The sequence below is a fragment of the Ursus americanus genome, chromosome 10 (assembly GCF_024610735.1).
Source record: "Ursus americanus isolate L20-20 chromosome 10, mUrsAme1.1.p, whole genome shotgun sequence".
NCBI classification, from domain to species: Eukaryota; Metazoa; Chordata; class Mammalia; order Carnivora; family Ursidae; genus Ursus; species Ursus americanus.
This window is the reverse complement of record NC_142136.1, coordinates 35,711,976-35,731,555: the sequence shown is the minus strand read 5'-3', so window position 1 is coordinate 35,731,555 and position 19,580 is coordinate 35,711,976. Positions and strand designations below refer to the sequence as shown.

General features: G+C 35.9%; 1 protein-coding gene across 1 annotated transcript in view; it reads right to left on the bottom strand.

The window, feature by feature from the left end:
• KLHL1 (kelch like family member 1) overlaps positions 1-19,580 on the bottom strand; it is a 231,920-nt gene that overhangs the window by 27,166 nt on the left and 185,174 nt on the right. The window contains exon 7 of the mRNA XM_045811015.2: positions 18,178-18,340. Coding sequence (XP_045666971.1) covers positions 18,178-18,340 — 163 coding nt within the window. The remainder of the gene's footprint in view (positions 1-18,177; positions 18,341-19,580) is intronic.

Below are 19,580 nucleotides of genomic sequence, written 5' to 3'. Positions count from 1 at the left end.
TAAGGGGATAGAGGCTCAAGTAAATATTGCACATGGAGTGGACCTTGGCCTTTCTCACAGCTGAGGAACATTAAGTTGAGGAAATGCTAATTCTTTAAAGAAACCTGCCAACAAACCTGCCCAAGTTTTGCTCTGAAGGGAGACAGACGTTATCTTTATTTTTCTGGTCAAGGAACAATTCTGTTCTCTGCCCCATAGGAAGACCCTGGCTTCCTAGCTATTTGATTTACAGATATCCTTGCAGGCAATGTGAAAAAGTCAGCAGCACTTCTTACTTGGGAAATGTACATAAATGTGAAAACCCTGTTGTAGAATTCTCTGCAAACTTTCATGTCCTGAAGGCCTAAGGTAGCCCTAGCTGTCACGACCACAGTTCAAACAGCAGGACAAAGGAAAAGTGGAAGGAGTGCACCCTCTCCTTTTAAGATATATTTTTTTTAGATTCTGCATATTAATAAATAAAAAGCAGAGTCAGATGTATAAATACAGAGAACAAACTGAAGGTTGCCAGAGGGAAAGGTTGTGGGGGCAAAATTGGTGAAGGGGAATGGGAGACACAGGCTTCTGTTTATGGAATAAGTCATGAGAATAAAAGGTACAGCATAGGGAATATGGCCAATGATATCGTAATAGTGTTGTAAGGTGACAGATGGTAGCATAAGATGACATACAGAGAAGTTAAATAATTACCCTGTATGCTGAAAACTAATGTAACATTGTATATCAACTATACTCAAATAAAATTAAATAATTCATCTTTTAAAAAGTTGCATATCTCACTTCTGATATACCATTGACCAAACTTAGTCAATGGCAATAACTAATTGATAGGGTGCTAGAATGTTGTTTTTATTTTAGGTGCCCATAATGCTTAGTTAATACCCATATGCTTGGGTATTTATATTTCATAGAAAAGGAGTGAATAAGTATTAGGAGACAATTAGAAGTTTCTGACACAACACTAGATCTTTCCTAGCTCCATGTGCCATTGTGCATTCTACCCTAGATATCTTTTTCCTACATAGGCTGGGTACCTCTCATTCATCTCTCAATCCATTCAGGTTATCTCTATTAGAAAGTCTTTTCTGATCCCACTTTGTCTTTCCCCAGAAAATTAACATTGTTTATAATCCATATCCTAGGTAAAGTTATTTAATATTTGTCATACTTTATCAGTAGTGCATACTTTGGGATACCTGTAACCAAAGACCAAAGACTGGGATGCAGAGTAGAGACCATCAGTGAAATATGGAGTATGCAGCAAGGGAAGGGTTTATTCTGGAGGAAACCAAATGAGGAGACAGGAGGGCAAGCCTCAAGTCTGCCCTTCTGAAGGGGTAGACTAAGGGAAATTTAAAGGCAAATGAAAAAGATCTGGTTAAAAATCTGAAAGTAGTCCCATTAACCCTTTGGTTACTGGTTTTAATCCCCCACTGTCTTGATCATTCCTCATTCTTGAGGGAACTGGGATGATAGCCGTTTTATTTACTTCCTGCTGCAATGGAGGGAAGATTGGGGTTAGAGGAATGGGACATTTAGTTCCAGGTTGAAACCCAACATTCTATATTACCAAAGATTTTGTACTTTTATCTAGGGCCTTGGGGAGATTTGTTGTAACCAAGTAGCTTATTGTACTTATTGATTTCTTCAGACGAGTTCTCCTAAATAGTAGTTTCACGTCCGTCAGAGGCTTGCTAGTCCAAGCAGGGTTCCTTTCTATGTTCTCCTTGCTGATTGAGTTTAGGGAACCCTGTGGATTCTTGTCATTTGAGTGTAATGAATCCGTGGCTTAATTCCCTGTAGTTTCACTGAAGAATGGGCAGTCAGTAGCACTTCATTAGGTCCTGTCCAACAAGGTTGGAGGTGTTACTCTGGGTGCTTGCTCTTCCAGGTCTTTAATAATCCCAGGTCTCCAGGATTTAGGAGGTGTAAGGGCACATCTGTGGGGTACATCATCCTGCTGTATAGAATGTACCTAATAGTATCCAATTCCCTAATGTAAGCCCCATCAAGGATTCCTAAGTCATGAACGAGTGTAGAAAGAGTCTTCCATATAACATTGCACAGGGGCTTAACCCAAGTCTACTTCTAGGAGTACTCTTACCCACGAAGCTTTTTCCCAAGTTCAGTTGGTTTCTTGGCATATCTTTGCCAAAGTTCATTTTTTTTCCAGTGTGTAGAGTCTCCAGAAAATGTGTAATTTCCATTGAATGCCCAAGGCATTGGACACTGTGTGACTTTTCCCACAAATGCTGCTCCTGTGTTGCTCTGAATTGTTAGCAGCAATCTAATGCTAGGAATGATTTTGCTTAAAACTGTTTTGAGAACTTTGAAGGCCTTTCCTGAAGGTCATGGAAAGGCTTCAAATGAGCTTGTATAGAGGTCTACGAATATTAGCAAATATTAAAAACCACCTGTTGTTTATGGCATCATGGTAAAATCTACCTGCCAGCCTTTGCCATGTTTGGTGCCTCTAAGTTGTACACCATTTTAGAGCTGGTGAGAGCCCAGTCTTAGGATTGTTTTTACTGCAATGTCACATCTTTGAATGGTTCTCTGAAGACTGGGACCTGAAATATACTTCTGGATCTATTAGGAATAGCATCTCACACATAATGGATGCTTTGGTGAGTACGGTTGATCATTTCTTCCATAAGATGTAATGGGATAAAGATTCAATATATTTCCAGCTGTTTTAATGCCAGAATGGTGTCCAGACTGCTCTTCTGAGGTCCTCCGAGGAATACTGGGGTTGTTATTTGGTTACATCTATGTCTGGTACTAAAATCATTACAGAGAGCTTTGGAGTTTTTGTATGAACTGTAGTTTGATCCACCTAACTGTTCCCTTGGGCAATTGAACAGTGTAATTTCTGGTACCCTCAACAGTGGACAATAGCTAATGGGTCACCACTGCATTCAGATCTTCATTATCTTTGATCCATTAAACTGTTCCATCCCTAAACATCTTAGTGTCTCGATTTTCCAGTGCAGATCCATGTAATTGGGATGGCTGGAATAAACTTATTCAGTTGTCTGTGGGTCTCTGGTGATCTTTCTGAGTGGCTAGACAGCAATAAGCATGAAGGTCATCTAAACATGTACCGTGTGGCAATTTTTCTCTGAAGTTTACCTCAAGTTGTTAGCTTGAGTTTCCAGGGCTTCAGGGAAAAATGAGCAGTTTTAGTTCTTGATGATTTCAAGTCAAGAGAATGGGAAAAAATTGGAAACAGTAGTTTGGAGAACCTTGTCAGATATTTGAGAAAACCGGAAGAATTCAGGATCCAGTCCGGTTTTTTTAGACAAACAACAAACACTCAAAGACAGCTAATCAGAACTAGAATCTAATAGCCACAAAGGCATATTACTGAAATATAATTTCTCTCTAAAATAACCCTCATTTCCAAAGATAGCCAAATTAAAACTAATTTGTTTGTAAAATAAGTCCAATTTTAACAAACTTGGCTTCTTTATTTACATAAGCACATTAAGAATAGTGATTGGCCATATAGGGTTTTTTTCTTTTTTCTTTTTCTTTCTTTTTTTTTCTTTTGTCTGCTTTACTGGAAATGTTCATAAGGAATTTCAGAATGAACTTATAACAGTCCTTCAAGGCTAAGAAGCCAAGCCAAATACTTGCCATCAGGCTTTGCCTGCAATACCTATAGATTTGGGTGAATTCCTCTCTTCTGTAAGTCCTGAAAATATCCTGAGGTTCCTGTATATACCAGGAAGTAACCTTCTTCACTCCCCTATTAAGGCTACTAGGAGTCCTGTAAACAAAGTACCAGGACAATTTTTCCAAGGGGCTTCATTGGCTCCATAAAGTCAACCTTAGCTCCTTAAAACCATCCGGTCATATCTGAGTCTATGAACATTTCCCTCAAAACACAACAGTCCAGGCAAAGCCTTGGTAAAATAACCAGTGTTTCCAGTTGTGTCCTGTCACAAGGAGACTAGATTTTTATTGAACTTATGCAAATAAATATACTGTCATGAAAATATAAGAATACTCATTGAGAATTTTTGAATTCTGGAAGGATTGTAGGGAGAAATAGATAAATGTTTCATATTTCTTTACAAAGAAATCTTTTCCAAATTTCTGTAAGTCATAGATAACCTTAAGTCTGGAAGAGCAAACATCAGAGAACCAGCAATGTTCTAAACAAGAGTCTCTTTGAATGCAGCTTTCCCATTAGTTCTAGAAATTCTTAGTTTAGTTTTGTGATCTTAAAGGTAACAGAGACCTGTATTTGTCATTAAAGTGGAATGCTGTGACATACAACACTTTAATAATTAAAATTGCAAGTGATGATAGTTATACCAGAATGTATCAAAACCTCAGGGATTCTGTATAATTTCTGCAACAGTTATAGTATTCAACCATATAATAAAACTTAAGAAGGATTATCATCACTTATTTGACAATGTTTCTCATGTAATTTGACATTCCAAAGAAATAAGCCTAATTAGTCCAAAATACTTCATTTAGAAGTTGAATTTTTGGAAGTTTGTGAAATACCAGGTGGTTTTAAAGCATATGCTTAAATAAGATTATAGATCATCACAAAACTTAATGATTATCTATTTAGCCAAGGTGGCAATAAGAGATTCTAAAGACAAATGCAGAGGGTTATTTAGTTGTTTAAAAAAAAAAAAAAGGAGCTCTTTTAATATTGAGAAGATTCAAATTTAAGTAATCAAAGACTTAATAAAGGCAAAAACATAGAAACTTATTTTTTCCTAGGCAGATTAAAGAAAAACCTTTGTTTACAGTTTAGACCAATAATCTAAGAAAACTCATTTTAACTGAAAAACCAAATTCCAATTTTATACTGGTGTACTTCTGATGTTTAAACTCCTTTATTCCTCCCTGTCATCTCCCCTCTTGATATATACTTATTGAGACAAGGACATCCAGGGCACTGCATGGATTGGAGCTCTTGCGCTAGATGCTATGATGTGCTGACCGGAATCTCTATCAGGAATGAAGGACTCTCAGTGTAGGCATGCTGCCAACAATCCTTAGCTCTCAGAGGCCATCAAGGATCGCCTGGACTGAAGACAGCTGCTTTGCCAAGGGCATGCCCTCTGCCCAGGTGGTCACATCTTAAGACTATTATAAAAGTCCAGCCCCTTTGCCTGAACTTAGGATAGTTCTGAGCTCCAACTTTTGGAGCTCCTCAGAGAATTAGTTAAGGCTTCTGTTGATATTGTATCACTGTTCAACTTCTGCCTAGTCTTGCTCTCTTACACTTCCTTCTCTTCCCTAATAAACTACTTTATATACTAATCTCCATAATCTTAGTCAGTCTGGACCACATACAAAATTCCTTTCCAAAGATTCCCTTCTCACAAACTTTCTACAGCTCTCCTTTTTACATTCAGATTTTGTCCTAAGTTTTCCATCTTTAAATAACCAGTCTCATTTCCCTCGCCTACATGGTTGTTTCCCTTATTATTTCCAGTAGTCAATTACATTTATTAAAATTATCTACATCTGTTTATTCTTAGATTACCCATACAACTTCATGATGCATTAGACAAAGTCCATGTTTTTCTTTTTCTTTTCTGACAAATTTTGCAATGGAGATAACATGAACTTACTTGATCTTCAGTAAGCAGAGGCAGAATGAAAATTTCATATGTAACGCTGGCAATTCTAAAGACATGTCCATTTTAATTAAAACAACCTTAAATTAATTTAGCTTTAATACTGAATATCTGCCTAGATCATGTGAACTTGCAAAACAACTGTATCAATCTTTAAGTTTTAGAATGCCCAATTTTTATAAGTGCTTACCTTTAAACTGACTAAATAGAGCTCTTTTACAAATTAATTTTAGCAAGGCCATCCAGAGAGGTAGAGAAAATATCTCACATTTACAACATACATGGAGACACATAGAAGTATGCAAACAAGATGCAAAAAACATGTTAAAAGTCCACTTTCCAAATATCTCCCTTTGATCATAGATCTAATTGCAAGGTGGTATTACAATTTATGTATCCATTTGTTGGCCATTTTTCTCTGTAGTCTAATAAATATTATGGCCAAGCAATATTAAAAAAAAAAAAAAAGATTGTCCAGTTTTGGAGAAGACAGCCCAGAGGGTTGCAAGCAGGGATCAAGCTGTCATTCCCCATTCTCCATTTTCCAGTGAGGACAAGGCTGTTTTTTACCATAAGCTTCAGCAGTAAACAAACCACATGAAGCCCAGAGTACCTTTGTGAGTGCTGGTTCCTCCTTAAAAGTCAGAATTTCATCTGCTGAACCAAATGGCTTCCTAGACAGCCTTTTCTTAAGAAAAGGAGGCCAACAGAACCAAAACCCCATATTTGGAGGCAACCAAATGGGTGGAAGAATCTAAGCCAAACTAAACAGGAGGAGGAAGTAAACTCACCTCCGGTTACACAGGAAATACTCACCAAGAGATGTCTGTCCAAACAAACACAAAACCATATCCTTGCCACAGTAGGGATGGGACCCCCTGAGATGGTCCATAGGACAAAGAGTCTAGGCTGTTGCTGAGACTTACCATCAGACTCCTGTTAGTGGCTGAAGACCTAGGAACCACAGCAAAGAGCTCTTGCCTGGCTCATCAAATTTGTAACTGAATCCAAGTTCTTCTGCCCAATATGGAGCAAAGGCAGTCACCAAAACATGGCGTATGCAGCAAAGCAAGGGTTTTATTCTAGAGGCAGCCAAACAAGGAGACAGGAGGGCAAGCCTCAAACCTACCCCTTCTGCAGGATGTTAGGGAAATTTAAAGGCAAAAGAAAACGTCTGGGTAAAACATTGCACCTGCTCTTAGTAGTATGCATCTGAGAGGAGTCCATTAACCCTTCGGTTACCGGTTTCATGGCTACAGAAAGTGCTTCCAAGACCATTGTCTCCATATTTGAAGGTTTTGCTGATGAAGTCTGTGATATTAAATATAATTTTCACTCACAATATATTGTTACTCAGGAATTATGTTCAGACATCCCTTCCCTTGCATAATGAAAATATAAGAATTCCACAGCCTTCACTGGATAAAACCTTGGAAGCAAATCCCTGGATCCAGAACTCAGTTTGATTCTTTGTTTTTCCATTGATGGAGAACTCTTTAACCTGATCCCAAGACAGTGCTGCTGTCAGAATACTCCACCATCTGCCCTTCAGTGAACTTTTTCTTGAAAGGTTCTTGTTAGGGTATCTGACAGGACAGTGAGCAGAATTTCAGGAAGCTTACAACAGATTGTATGACTGCTCTTGTTTCTGCTAGCCATGAAATGTTGATACATGTGGCAAATCTAGTCTGAGAGTTGCTGACATTGTAACATGGCTGACAAGCAAGGTTGTGTGTGGAAGTCTGATAGCAAACACTTATCTTTATTAGAACTTGCCTGTTTTTTCTAAAGAAACCTCTCCTTATAAATATGCACATTAATTTGGTCAGTTAGACACGTTCCAAAACTTGGTCAAATTACTAACCTAACTCCTGGCAGAAATGGTCTCTACTACCTTCATCCCTCCACGTTTCCTTGCCAGCTCCCACTTTACACCTGTTACAAGTCTGCATTTCCTTCCTTTGATGTTCCCAATTTCCCTTTCATATAATGTGAGCTCTCTGAGGGCAAGTTTGGTTTATTTTCTTTGATATATCACCATGGCCAGTACGTGTTTGTAGTGTGTGTAGTGTGTGTGTGTGTGTGTGTGTTTAAGTGAATCAGGTGCTGGTTTCCAATTCTTGAGAAAGGGTGATTTATTTGTGGAATTTGTCAAAGAAAGAGCACCTAAGTTCCCCTGAAATAAGATTTTGACATATAGCAGAGAAAGGTATTAATCATGTGTCTTGGGGACACAAAAGAAGGAAAGATTAATTTTAAATGGGTGGGTGAAGTTAAAAAAAAAGGTTTATGAAATGGTACAGATTAAACTAGGCTTCAGATGATGGAAAATAATATAAATAGTCACATTTACATTTTATTTAGGTAAAAGAAAATCTTAGTGGATTTTTAATACTTCCTGACATTGTTGTTCTCAAGTGCAATAAACTGAATCCTTTCAGTATTGATCTTGCCACATGGAATTTAATGCACATAGAGAACCAGAGTTGTGTTAGGCTGAAGTTGTGTCACTTTGGAGAGATTTCAGATGTATCCAAAGATCAGGTGAAAATCTGAGGAGAAAAATTAAGTGGACAGTGGGCAATGCACAGCCACAAGTTATTGAAAAAATAACAATGGAAAAGAAATGGAAGTAGAGAGATGGGTCTGTGAAAGGAAAAAAGTGTGTGGACCACATCCCCATGTTCCAGTAATCTGAGCGATGCAGTATGGCTGGGACATGGGGCAGCTATAAGGCAGCTGGTAAGAGCGGAGACTGGAGAAGGTCTCACTCATAAAAGATACTTTATGCCAGACTGAGAAGAATCTGGCAGCACCCATGCTCAATAGGGAGCCCAAATGAATTGTCTGCTCTTGCTCTACATTCTAGTTCTGAGGCATGGTTTATCAAGTAACCCCCCTGAACTACTGGGATGCATTATATCCAGTCTACTAGTGTGATGAGACGCCAATAATTTTATAGTTTCCTCGAAAAATTATCAATTACTCTTCAGCCAGAGTGATCTTTATAAAATTAAAATGCAACCATGCCACTGCCCTTTCTGACCTTTTAATAACATCTTTACTTTAGCTAAGTTGCTGTATGACATAGGGCCTTTATATCCAGTTCTTAGGGCCACTGTCTCTCATGTTACAGCCAAACTTTTCCTCCTTTTGTTTGCATTTCACACTTGGAGATTTGACACAAATTGTTCCTTTTCATTACAGTCCTCCCCCACTTTCTGGAAATCTGTTAAATCAATCAAGTCCCACTTAAATATATATATATATATATTTTTTTTTTCCCAGAAGAGAAATTACAAACTTCCAGAACATATTAGTAGTCCCAAGGGAGACCCAGCAGATAAGCAGGGTTTTTTTTCCTTATGCGTGACTCTAAGATATTACAATTTTAATACAAATATCATACAAAAACTTATACAGTTTGGGTTTCCATCTTTAAGAAAAAGAATATCAAAGTTTGAATACAAAAAATAGAAATAGGCTCTTTCTTGGAAGGCCCTGAGGCTTCACTTACTGTGCTAGATATTGGGACATACCGGAGAAAACAACAGACATTGACTCCTCTTATGATTCTTCAAGCTGTATAAGCTTCAGGCTGCACAGAAATTGCAGCTGCCTCATGAGTATTATTAACATGAGGTTTTGAATGCATAAGTGGACTCAGTTTAGCCATAGTGAATCATGAAGCAAAACTAGTTGTTTTTGTCGTCTTGCAGGCTCTCAAGGGTCTGTCGCATACATTTATTAAAATTCAAGCCTATTTATCGATGTGCTCAGACAGTATCAGTGTCTCCTTTTTGAGCTAACTCAGGAAATAAAGAGAAGCAAATCAGAAAGTCTTATTAGCTATGAAGTTTGAAAGGATCAAGCAGAGAGCAAAGAAAAAACAAAAAGAATTACCAGTACAGATAGCTAGGGAATCTGAGGTTTTATAGGGCCAATCACCACACCACAACATCTGCTCACTGTTTTGCCGGGTTTCGTCCATTTACCAAGTAAGTCTGTTGGCTGTGCTGGCATAAGATGACATATCTACCACTTAGCTTACTCTGTCTTATTGGAAGACTAAACCAAAATATTTCGGAAATTGATGTAATTTTACCCTTGAATTTATCAGAATATACTCATTAATTTTAAGCCAGGAATCATTTTCTTTCTTTCTTTTTTTAATATTTTATGTATTTATTTGAGAGAGAGAGCAAGTGAATGCAAGCATTAGGGGAGGGGAGAGGCAGAGGGAGAGGGAGAAGCAAGGCTCCATCCTAGGACCCTGAGATCATGACCTGAGCCGAAGGAAGACACTTAACCGACTGAGCCACCCAGGCGCCGCAGGAATGAATTTCTCATTTTCTTATTTTTCCACAACAACTGGTATCATTAAGAATCTAAACTTTAGGGGCGCCTGGGTGGCACAGCGGTTAAGCGTCTGCCTTCGGCTCAGGGCGTGATCCCGGCGTTATGGGATCGAGCCCCACATCAGGCTCCTCTGCTATGAGCCTGCTTCTTCCTCTCCCACTCCCCCTGCTTGTGTTCCCTCTCTCGCTGGCTGTCTCTATCTTTGTCAAATAAATAAAATCTTAAAAAAAAAAAAGAATCTAAACTTTAGAGGGCTCTTCACTGGCTTTTATGTGTCTTAATTGGAAAAATTATTCAAAATAATCTTCAGAGAGGCAACAGTCAGGTTAGCATGACACATTAGTGAGATGTGAAAACAAAACAAGAGGAGAAAATCATGTCAGTAGAGGTGAGAAAAAGATAAACAGCTGTCAGAGGGTGATGTTGGAAAAATTTTCTGCTATGGGTCTGAACGTGAAAGGTCACTTTCCAGTAATTATGTTTCTCTCTGAGTAAAACAGGACATGCAACTAGACAATAATGGATAGTCATCAAACCACAGAATTTTGAGGTCATTTTATCACATCCAGGATAAAAAATAAAGATACTCAAATGAGAGCTATATTATTTTGCTTTTAAAGGAGAAACATTGTTTGAAACTTAAATCATTTAAAACATTTTCATACAATAGGATTAAATTTGCGAAAAATGTACTCAATTACAGTGTGACAATTTCAAGAATAATAACTGAAATTAAATGCTATCATACTCTGATATTTGTTAGGATGAATGGTGTTAGAGTAAAACAAGATTTCTTGAGATATTAAATAAGCTAGCTGACCAAAAAATACAAGGACAAGAAAAACAATCCGAATGATGAATCCCACGTATAGCCAATTCAAAAGCCAATTTGAAGGGGGCATTAGAAGAAATTGGAAAGATAATTTAGTGGTAACAACATGTGAAAATGTGCTGTAAAACTGTCCATTAAATATTTTATTTGTTAGATCTTTATCCCACCTACTTCTGATTGAGTTTGGAGAAGATTTATAACAAAAATACACACATATTAAGATATTTCAAAGTGAAGTAATAGGGAAAGTTCACAAAGCTATAATGTAAGGTAATTATTAGAAATCTAGAATAAGATAAGTAATGTATTAAAACTTTAGTAGAAGAGAGGTGCATGTGTGTTACAGAATACATAACAGAATAATGCAGCAAATGAGTAAGATAAAAATCTATTGAGAGGAGTGGGGAATAGGATGTACCTAATTCACATAGGAACAATTCTAAGAAATTTCCTTTAGATAATTTTCAAATGAGATCAGATGGAAAGTTGGTAATAAACTTCAATTTCCTCTTCTGACAAATCTCCGTATAACTAGGAAGCTATTGGAGGAACACCTCAAACCACTTGTTACATAGCTCTGTACCACTATGGGATTGAAGGGATGTATATAATTTTAAGTCCTTTTACTCCTACCCAATGGTTTTCCAAAGTATCAGTGATAGTAGGACTCTTTTTCTTAACTGTACCCAAAAAGAATCTAGCAGGAATGTCTATAGGTATATTTGATATTGAAGACAGTACTAGTAGAACATTTGATACATAGAACCATGCTATAGAATTGTAGCTTACCAAACAAACAAAAATGCAACTAAATTGACAGGTAGCAATTTGCTTTGGCTTTCCATGATTTTGCCCCACCTTTCCTTTCTCATCTAACAGAGTTTTGAAACATTAGTGGATATGGACATTAATTAAACTTCGAACAAAATATTTGAGAGTAGGACTTTGAGAACAATTAAACATACTGTCCATGAGAGAAATTAATAGACTTATTGGTTTGTGACAGGACAAATCACAAGGAGTACATAGAAAACAAAACAAAGCACAACAGAGCACAGGTAAGAGTCTTTTCATAACATAAGAACATCTTACTATTTAGGCAAATGATACTTTTTTAAAAAAATGTATACTTTACAACTTATGATTTCTAGGAAAAATAAGTAAATTGTGTTCCAAAAACAACTGAAGAAAATACACACTTGGTGATACAAGAGTTTTTTAAGATAAGATGATAAGACAGCACACTCAATTGAAGTAAGATGGATATGAAGTAGATAGGAGAGAAAGGTGTCAAACAAGGGTACCGGGTAAGGAAAATTAAAATGCAACAAATTTAAGTCTGCATTGGAAATAATAAAGTCCATAAACAAAATGGCAATGGTTGAATCTGTGATATAGAAAAAAATGTCCCAGGTTAAGTGGGAAAGAAATAAAATTACTAGGGAGAAAAGGAGTTTATGGCTATGGAATCAGTGCTCAAACACACATAGAATCGCAGACATGAATACATACTAAAATAGATAAACCAAAAATAAAGGCCTGGAATAATGGAACATTTTTTTAAAATTCTCAATAGATAAAAACTTCCCTAAGTAAAAGAAAGACCTGGTTGAGATTGTTAAAATGAATCTCCAAATATAAGTTAAAAGAAAGAAAAGTAGCCATCAGATTGTACCCTGGTAAGCATTTTCTTTAATTTCTTTGTTGTTGTTGTTTTTATTTAAAAAGCATACATTTTAAAAAGCATACACTTTTAAATTTCTTTTTTTTTAAGATTTTATTTATTTGACAGAGAGAGAAAGAAGAGAGCACAAGCAGGGGGAGTGACAGGCAGAGGGAGAGAGAGAAGCAGGCTCCCCACCGAGCAGAGATCCAGATGCTGGGCTCCATCCCAGGACCCTGGGATCATGACCTGGGCCCAAGGCAGATGCTTATCTGACTGAGCCACCCAGGCAACCAACATTTTAAATTTCAAGATGAATGTGCCAGTTATTAAGCTGTCCTCACATTGTCTCACATTCCCTCTTCTATACTGTAATTCTCTCTCTTTTTTTTTAATATTTTATTTATTTATTTGACAGAGATAGAGACAGCCAGCGAGAGAGGGAACACAGGCAGGGGGAGTGGGAGAGGAAGAAGCAGGCTCATAGTGGAGGAACCTGATGTGGGGCTCGATCCCATAACGCCGGGATCACGCCCTGAGCCGAAGGCAGACGCTTAACCGCTGTGCCACCCAGGCGCCCCTGTAATTCTCTCTTCTATACTGTACTTTTTGATGTTGGGCCTGCAATTCTGCAAATCACTTTTCTGATTTGCCACCTGGTTCCATTTTTGGCATGAATAGATGCAAGAAAGACACTTAAAGACTAGGGGCTGGCGGGGAGGGTCGTGCTCCTTTTTCTTTGGTTCTTGTTTCTGTTGAGTATCGCTCCTTTTTGTATCCAGTTGGCAGTTTTTAACACTTAACAAAAATCATTCTTTTGAGACCCCTCAGAACCATCAGGACCAGCAGACTGGCACCTTCTCCCTAGGGCTCAGGGTGCCAGGCTAAGGGGCCCCTCTTTCATGTCACAGACACTAGCTCTAGCTAAACAGTGGTCCAGTGGCACATGTCTGGGCTTCAGCTGCGTAAGTTCCTCCTCCAGACTTCAAAATCTTAATTATTATAATCTCTTCTTTTTGTTCCTTGGCAGTAGGGGTGGTAGGTGTTCCCTTTAGTTGATACATTTATGATGTAGTGTTCTCTTGTGACTTTTTGGCTCACTAATTAATTTTTAGATCTACTTAACAAGTCTTTACATTGTATTATCTTTGTTTAGAATAACAGATAAATGATTCATGTGATTTCTGCTTCTAGACCAACTCCTAACCTGATAAAAACATAGTCAAACATCTATAAGAATAAAGATTTGAGTTTTAAAAACACACATTAAAGATTTTTTAAAAAGGTGAAAGATAAGTAAGTAATATCTACTGAATTTTAAAGATACAAGGCTATGACATTAAATTACTCAAGTCAATTTGCAACAGATGTGTGAAAACAGAATAAAGTCCTTTTTAAGCCTAGAGTCTAATAAATTATATAATAACACATCCCTCCTGGAAAATAATAATAATAATAGATATATAATTTCCAGACTATATGAAGAACTTCACAAACCAAAATGAAAACTATAGAAAACCCAATGGAAACAGAGAAAAGACGTGAACATATACTTCAAAAAGAAGATAAACAAATGGCTAATAAACGTTAAGAAGGTGTTTAATCTCATTTGTCTTTAGTGGAAGGTGATAAGACTATCCACTAGAATGGATAAAAACATGAAAGATAAAAGACTGACATTACCAAGTCAGTGAGGTATAGAGTATCCAGAATTTGAATACACTTTTAATGTATTCAAAAGAAAAATCTTTTGAGCAGCATCTACTAAAGTTGAACACAAGAACGCCACATAGCCTAGCAATTGCAGTTCCAGATCTATACCCAGCTAAAATGTGTATACAAGCTCACAAAGGACATATATAAAGACACACACAGAAGCACTATTTTTAATAGCCAAGAAGTGGAAAGTATTAAAATGTCCAATTATAGGAGAATGAATAAATACAATTTCTGTATATTAAAGAATAAACTACAAAGACAATTATTAATACTATCTTTTGTTAAATTCTGAATTTCAAGACATAAATAAACTAAGACAATGAATAAAACTAAGTCAAGCACATATTAATGAATAAGAAAACAAGGGGGGAAACAAACATATAGCTTCTGTATATGCACAAGTTTGATTAAAAATAAAAACCAAATAATAACAATGACAAAAACTAAGGCAAAATGAAATTAATAATAGTGCTAATACATGAAAATACCAAACTAAGAGGATCACAACAATACAGGGCTCCTGGATGGCTCAGTTGGTTAAGTATCCAACACTTGAATTCAGCTCAAGTCATGATCTCAGGGTCGTGGGATGGAACCCCATGTTGGGCTCCGTCTACCACTGAGTCTGCTAGAGAAGCTTTCTCTCCCCCTCCCCATGCTCACACTCTCTCTAAATAAATAAATAAATAAATAAATAAAATCTTAAAAAAATACACAAGGAGGTTATAACAATACAAAATGGATTATTATTATCAATCATTAATAGTCATAGAATTAAAAGCTTTCCACTAAATTTTAGAGTATCAGTAAAATAAAAATTTTAAAGGGAATATATATGATAATGTACATATAATTTCTACTATTATCTCTTTGTCTTTCTCAAGAAAAATACTTCTCATATTTATAGACAGTTACAGCAGATAAATTATAGAAAGCTTTTCAATTCATGTTGTGATATTATGCTAAGATATCATAACGGAAAGTGTTGTGAAATGGTTTTTCAAAAGATATGTAGACCAGACATAGATGCAAAATCAAGGTCAGAATATAGAATGTAACAAAACACCAAAGGGATAATGCAACATGAATTAGTTGGTTTTATTTTAGGTGTGTAATGATCATTTACAGTTAGAATATTTATATAAACTACATATGAATAGATCAAATAAGAAAAAACACCATTTTTATAAATTCTTAGAAGGACTTAATAAAACATAAAACCAATGCTGATTTATTAGAATAAAATCTCTATTAAGCAAACTACAGATAATAATATCTTGCCCTTAACATCCTGCAATGTATGTATCTCATATAACAACTAACATCACACACAGACTTTGAAGCCCTGAAGTCTTTCCAATTAAAGGACACAGACAAGGACCCTGGCATTATTACTATATATGTCATTATTTTACAAGTAAAGGCAATACAATAAAAAATAAAATAAATGTAAATATTAAGAAGGAAGGGATACAGTTTCATTATTAGTTTGCTGTACGTTTATTTTCCTAGAAAATCACTTATTATAAATTTAAAAATTAATGGATTTATTAAGTATTTACATGTATTTAGCAAAATGGCTGTTATAAACATATATACATAAACTATTTTCTCTAGTGCACTATAAGTGTGTAATTAGTAATATATATGAACAAATATATACTAAAAAATGCACAGAAGCATAAATAAACGTGAAGAGACCTCAGAAAGAAAATATGAAGCCTATGCCAGAATTAAGAACCACTGAAATACAGTGGCTGATTTTAAGAGATAAAAATATGTCCATATTCTCAAATATAAAGATCTATAAATATTTGTCTGCAGACAAAATCCCAAGGGGATTTTCAGGAAGTATCTATGACACTAACAATGTAATTTTATGTCTAAAATAAACCTGAATGAAACCTGGAAAAACCTAAGCCAGAGGAAATCATAAACAAAAAAAGGTTGAAATAAATACATAAACACAAAATTTGTGTGTCAAAAACATACACAATTAAAAGAATAAATGGACACAATGTTGATGCAGGTAGAAAATATTGCTATGTATTTCATAAAAATAGAAATATAGAAACATACTAGGTCAAATAGAATGAGCAATACACTCAACTTTAATTTTGCCATTAATAAAAAAATTATATTTAAACAATATTTTTCAATTTTTTTCTTTTTTTTGTGGTAACAAATGGTAACACAAAGTATTGATCAAGGTGCACTGAAAAGGCATTTTTCATGTAATGCTGTCGAGAAAGTTTTTGGTAAATTCTACTGAAGGAAAAGTTTAAATTAAAATATTTATTTTAAGCTTCAAAATAATTCAGTGCCAATTCCCCTACAATTCACTTTAGAAATTCTTCCTAAAGAAACAATCAGTAATTTACCAAATATATTACATCTAGCAGTATGCAATATGGCTTTCTTTATAACATCAAAATTTGGGAAGTAGTTTAGATATATTTATATTACGTTAGATGTAAATGTTTTAAATATATTTAGACACTTTAGATGTTAACCAGAGACTAGTTACTTACACTTAAGATCTTTTTTCTTGCAGAAAGTGGACTACTGCGTAACCATTAAAATTTGAATTTCCAAGAGTTTATAATTCCTTGGAAAAGTTTATTTACAGTTTAGATAACAGAATCAGTTTATTTAACAACATACTGTAATAATAACTTTATAAATGCCCATGTATTTAGAAAAAAAAATTAGCTTGTCAAAGGTGATTAAGAGTAAGTTGGGTAGGGGAATTCATTCAACATTTCCTTAGTAGATATACTGAATGTGTATTATGCCTAGGGAGGGATATAACAATGAATGATGTAGACAAATCTTGATATTTACTGAACATAATGTGTTAGTGAAAACAGACAAAAAACAATAATGTATGTAATTTCAAGAACAGTAAGGAAATTGAGATAGTGTGCGGGGTGGTCTGTTTAATAGAGTGCATAGTAAATACCTCCATGAGGACAAATTTGGAGATGGAATGTGAACAATAAGGAGAAGGATCTAGGCACATGAGGATTGGTAGGAACAGCATCTCGGACAAAGAAAAGAGCAAATTCAGAGGGACTAAGGGGCTAGAGCTTGCCACATTTGAGGCTGAAGCAAAGAGGAAGGGAAAAAATAGAGTAGGCAGGAGTAAGATCCAGTGGGTCCCTTTAGGTGAAGACAGGCACTGTGTTCTGTTTGCAAAAAGAAGGCCTTGAAGAGGAGTAACTTACAATTTGTATTTATAAAAGGATTGTTCTGGCTGCTTTAGCAAATGGACTGTAGGAGAAAGAGAAGTAGGGAAACCAGACCGGAAACATTTGCAGTTGTCCAGAACCAATGTATTACTAACTTTGTTTAAGGCAGGAAGTTCTCATGGGAGTAAGAGGGAGTGTATTTTGTCATCTCCACAGGATATGAGGCAAAGTCTGGAGACTTTCCAGTTGTCCCACTGGGATAGAGGTAGAGCTGGCGTCTAGTGCATAGAAGCCCAGAATTCCACTGAACATCCTGCTGTGCACAGGACAGAGCCTCGCCTCTAATAAAGGATTATATTTCAACAGTATTGAGATTAAGAATTCCTGATTTAGGGTAATAGGAATGGAAATGGTGGAAAGTGGACACACTGGCATAATCATGCAAAAAATATATACTAGGCACCAAATTTTAGTAGCATTTTGAAAGCTCCTCAGATTATTTTACCAGGAAGTATGTAAATATGCAGATCTCTAGTGGAAATAATTCTCATGAAATATATTTGGTGCTGCTTTAACTGGCAATTAATGTGAAGTTTTAGTTTCTGTATTATATGGAGAGACAACCAGAAAAATATGCAGTCTTCATTCATCAATTATCCATGAAGACCAAATTAAAGAAAAAAATAGCAATCTAAAAATTTTTAAAGAGATTTTTATTGAGTCAGCTTACTAAAAGTTATTTTAAAAATAATACTTACTCAAAAAATGTGTTTTCCGATAAAAGAAGGAAAATCTACTCACTTGCCATTCAATGCTGCTACACCAACTGTGCTTCGGGCGATGGACATACTGGCTACAAATGTCCATTGCTGACTTTGGGGATCCCACCTCTCCACTGTGTTCAGGTAGCTCCAGCCATCATGGCCTCCGACAGCATAAATAGGACCTTCCAGGACTGTTACTCCTAAAACAGGGGAGAAATGAAAACTGAATGGATTGATTTCACAGTAAGAGTTAAAAAATCAGATTAACAGTAAAAACTGTGATGCAATTCGGAGTAGGCTCTAGCCATCACACAATAGCAGTAGGGTAGAAACTGTTTACTATTAACGGTATCATTGTATTAAAGTGAAGAAAAATTGAGGCCCCAAAATTAATATGATCTAGATGCTTTATAAAAGAAAATGAATTTCCTTATTTATGTCTCAAATTCTAAAAATCAGAGGTGATACATATCGTGCCTCTACTTTTGAAGAGCATTTCTACACTGCAGTTTAAAGTAGTTTATTACTTTAAGCAGTGTTACATTAAAGCAATGCAATATTATCAATTTGAAATTCAAGGTAGCATTTTCTGTTTTGGCTTTCAGTAACTTTAAAATAAAGTTATCTAAAGGTTAGAAAATATGATGCATTTCATATTATAAGCTGAAATCACTAAACATAAGCAATTAAAACAAATTAATAGTGAGTCATCAATGGAAGGAGATTTTATATATATTTTTTCACATTCCTATATATTGCTTTTCCAGTATATTCACTTCTTTATAGATGAGTTTTCTTATATGCTAACAATTGCTAAATATTTAAATATCATGTTAACATTGGCTGAAATTATCTCATAACATATAGAGAAATTCTGATGAATTTTCCTCCCAAGTTCAAAGTCTGATTGTCAAGGGCTTTGAAGAGTGTGATTTTGCCCTACTTGCCAGCTGATGACTTAGACTGCCATAAATTTATGTATATTGGGAGAAGACATGAGACTTATATTTTTTTTTGAAGATTTTATTTATTTATTTGACAGAGAGAGAGAGACAGTCAGCGAGAGAGGGAACACAAGCAGGGGGAGTGGGAGAGGAAGAAGCAGGCTTCCCAGCAGAGCAGGGAGCCCAATCGAGCAGGGAGCTCGATTCCCATGACCCTGGGATCATGACCTGAGCTAAAGGCAGATGCTTAATGACTGAGCCACCCAGGTGCCCCTAGACATGAGACTTCTGGGTCAGAGGGGAAAGGTAGTTCATTACTCATACCAACAGCAATAGTCAGAGTATCTCTCTTTTATTTATTTATTTATTTATTTATTTATTTATTTATTTAGCTACTTCTTCAAGCCCCGGTTCCAAAAGGATGACCCACAGAGGATGACCAACATGACCTTTACATTTTCCTCAGCTTGACCAAAATTTAGACAGGATTCTTCTT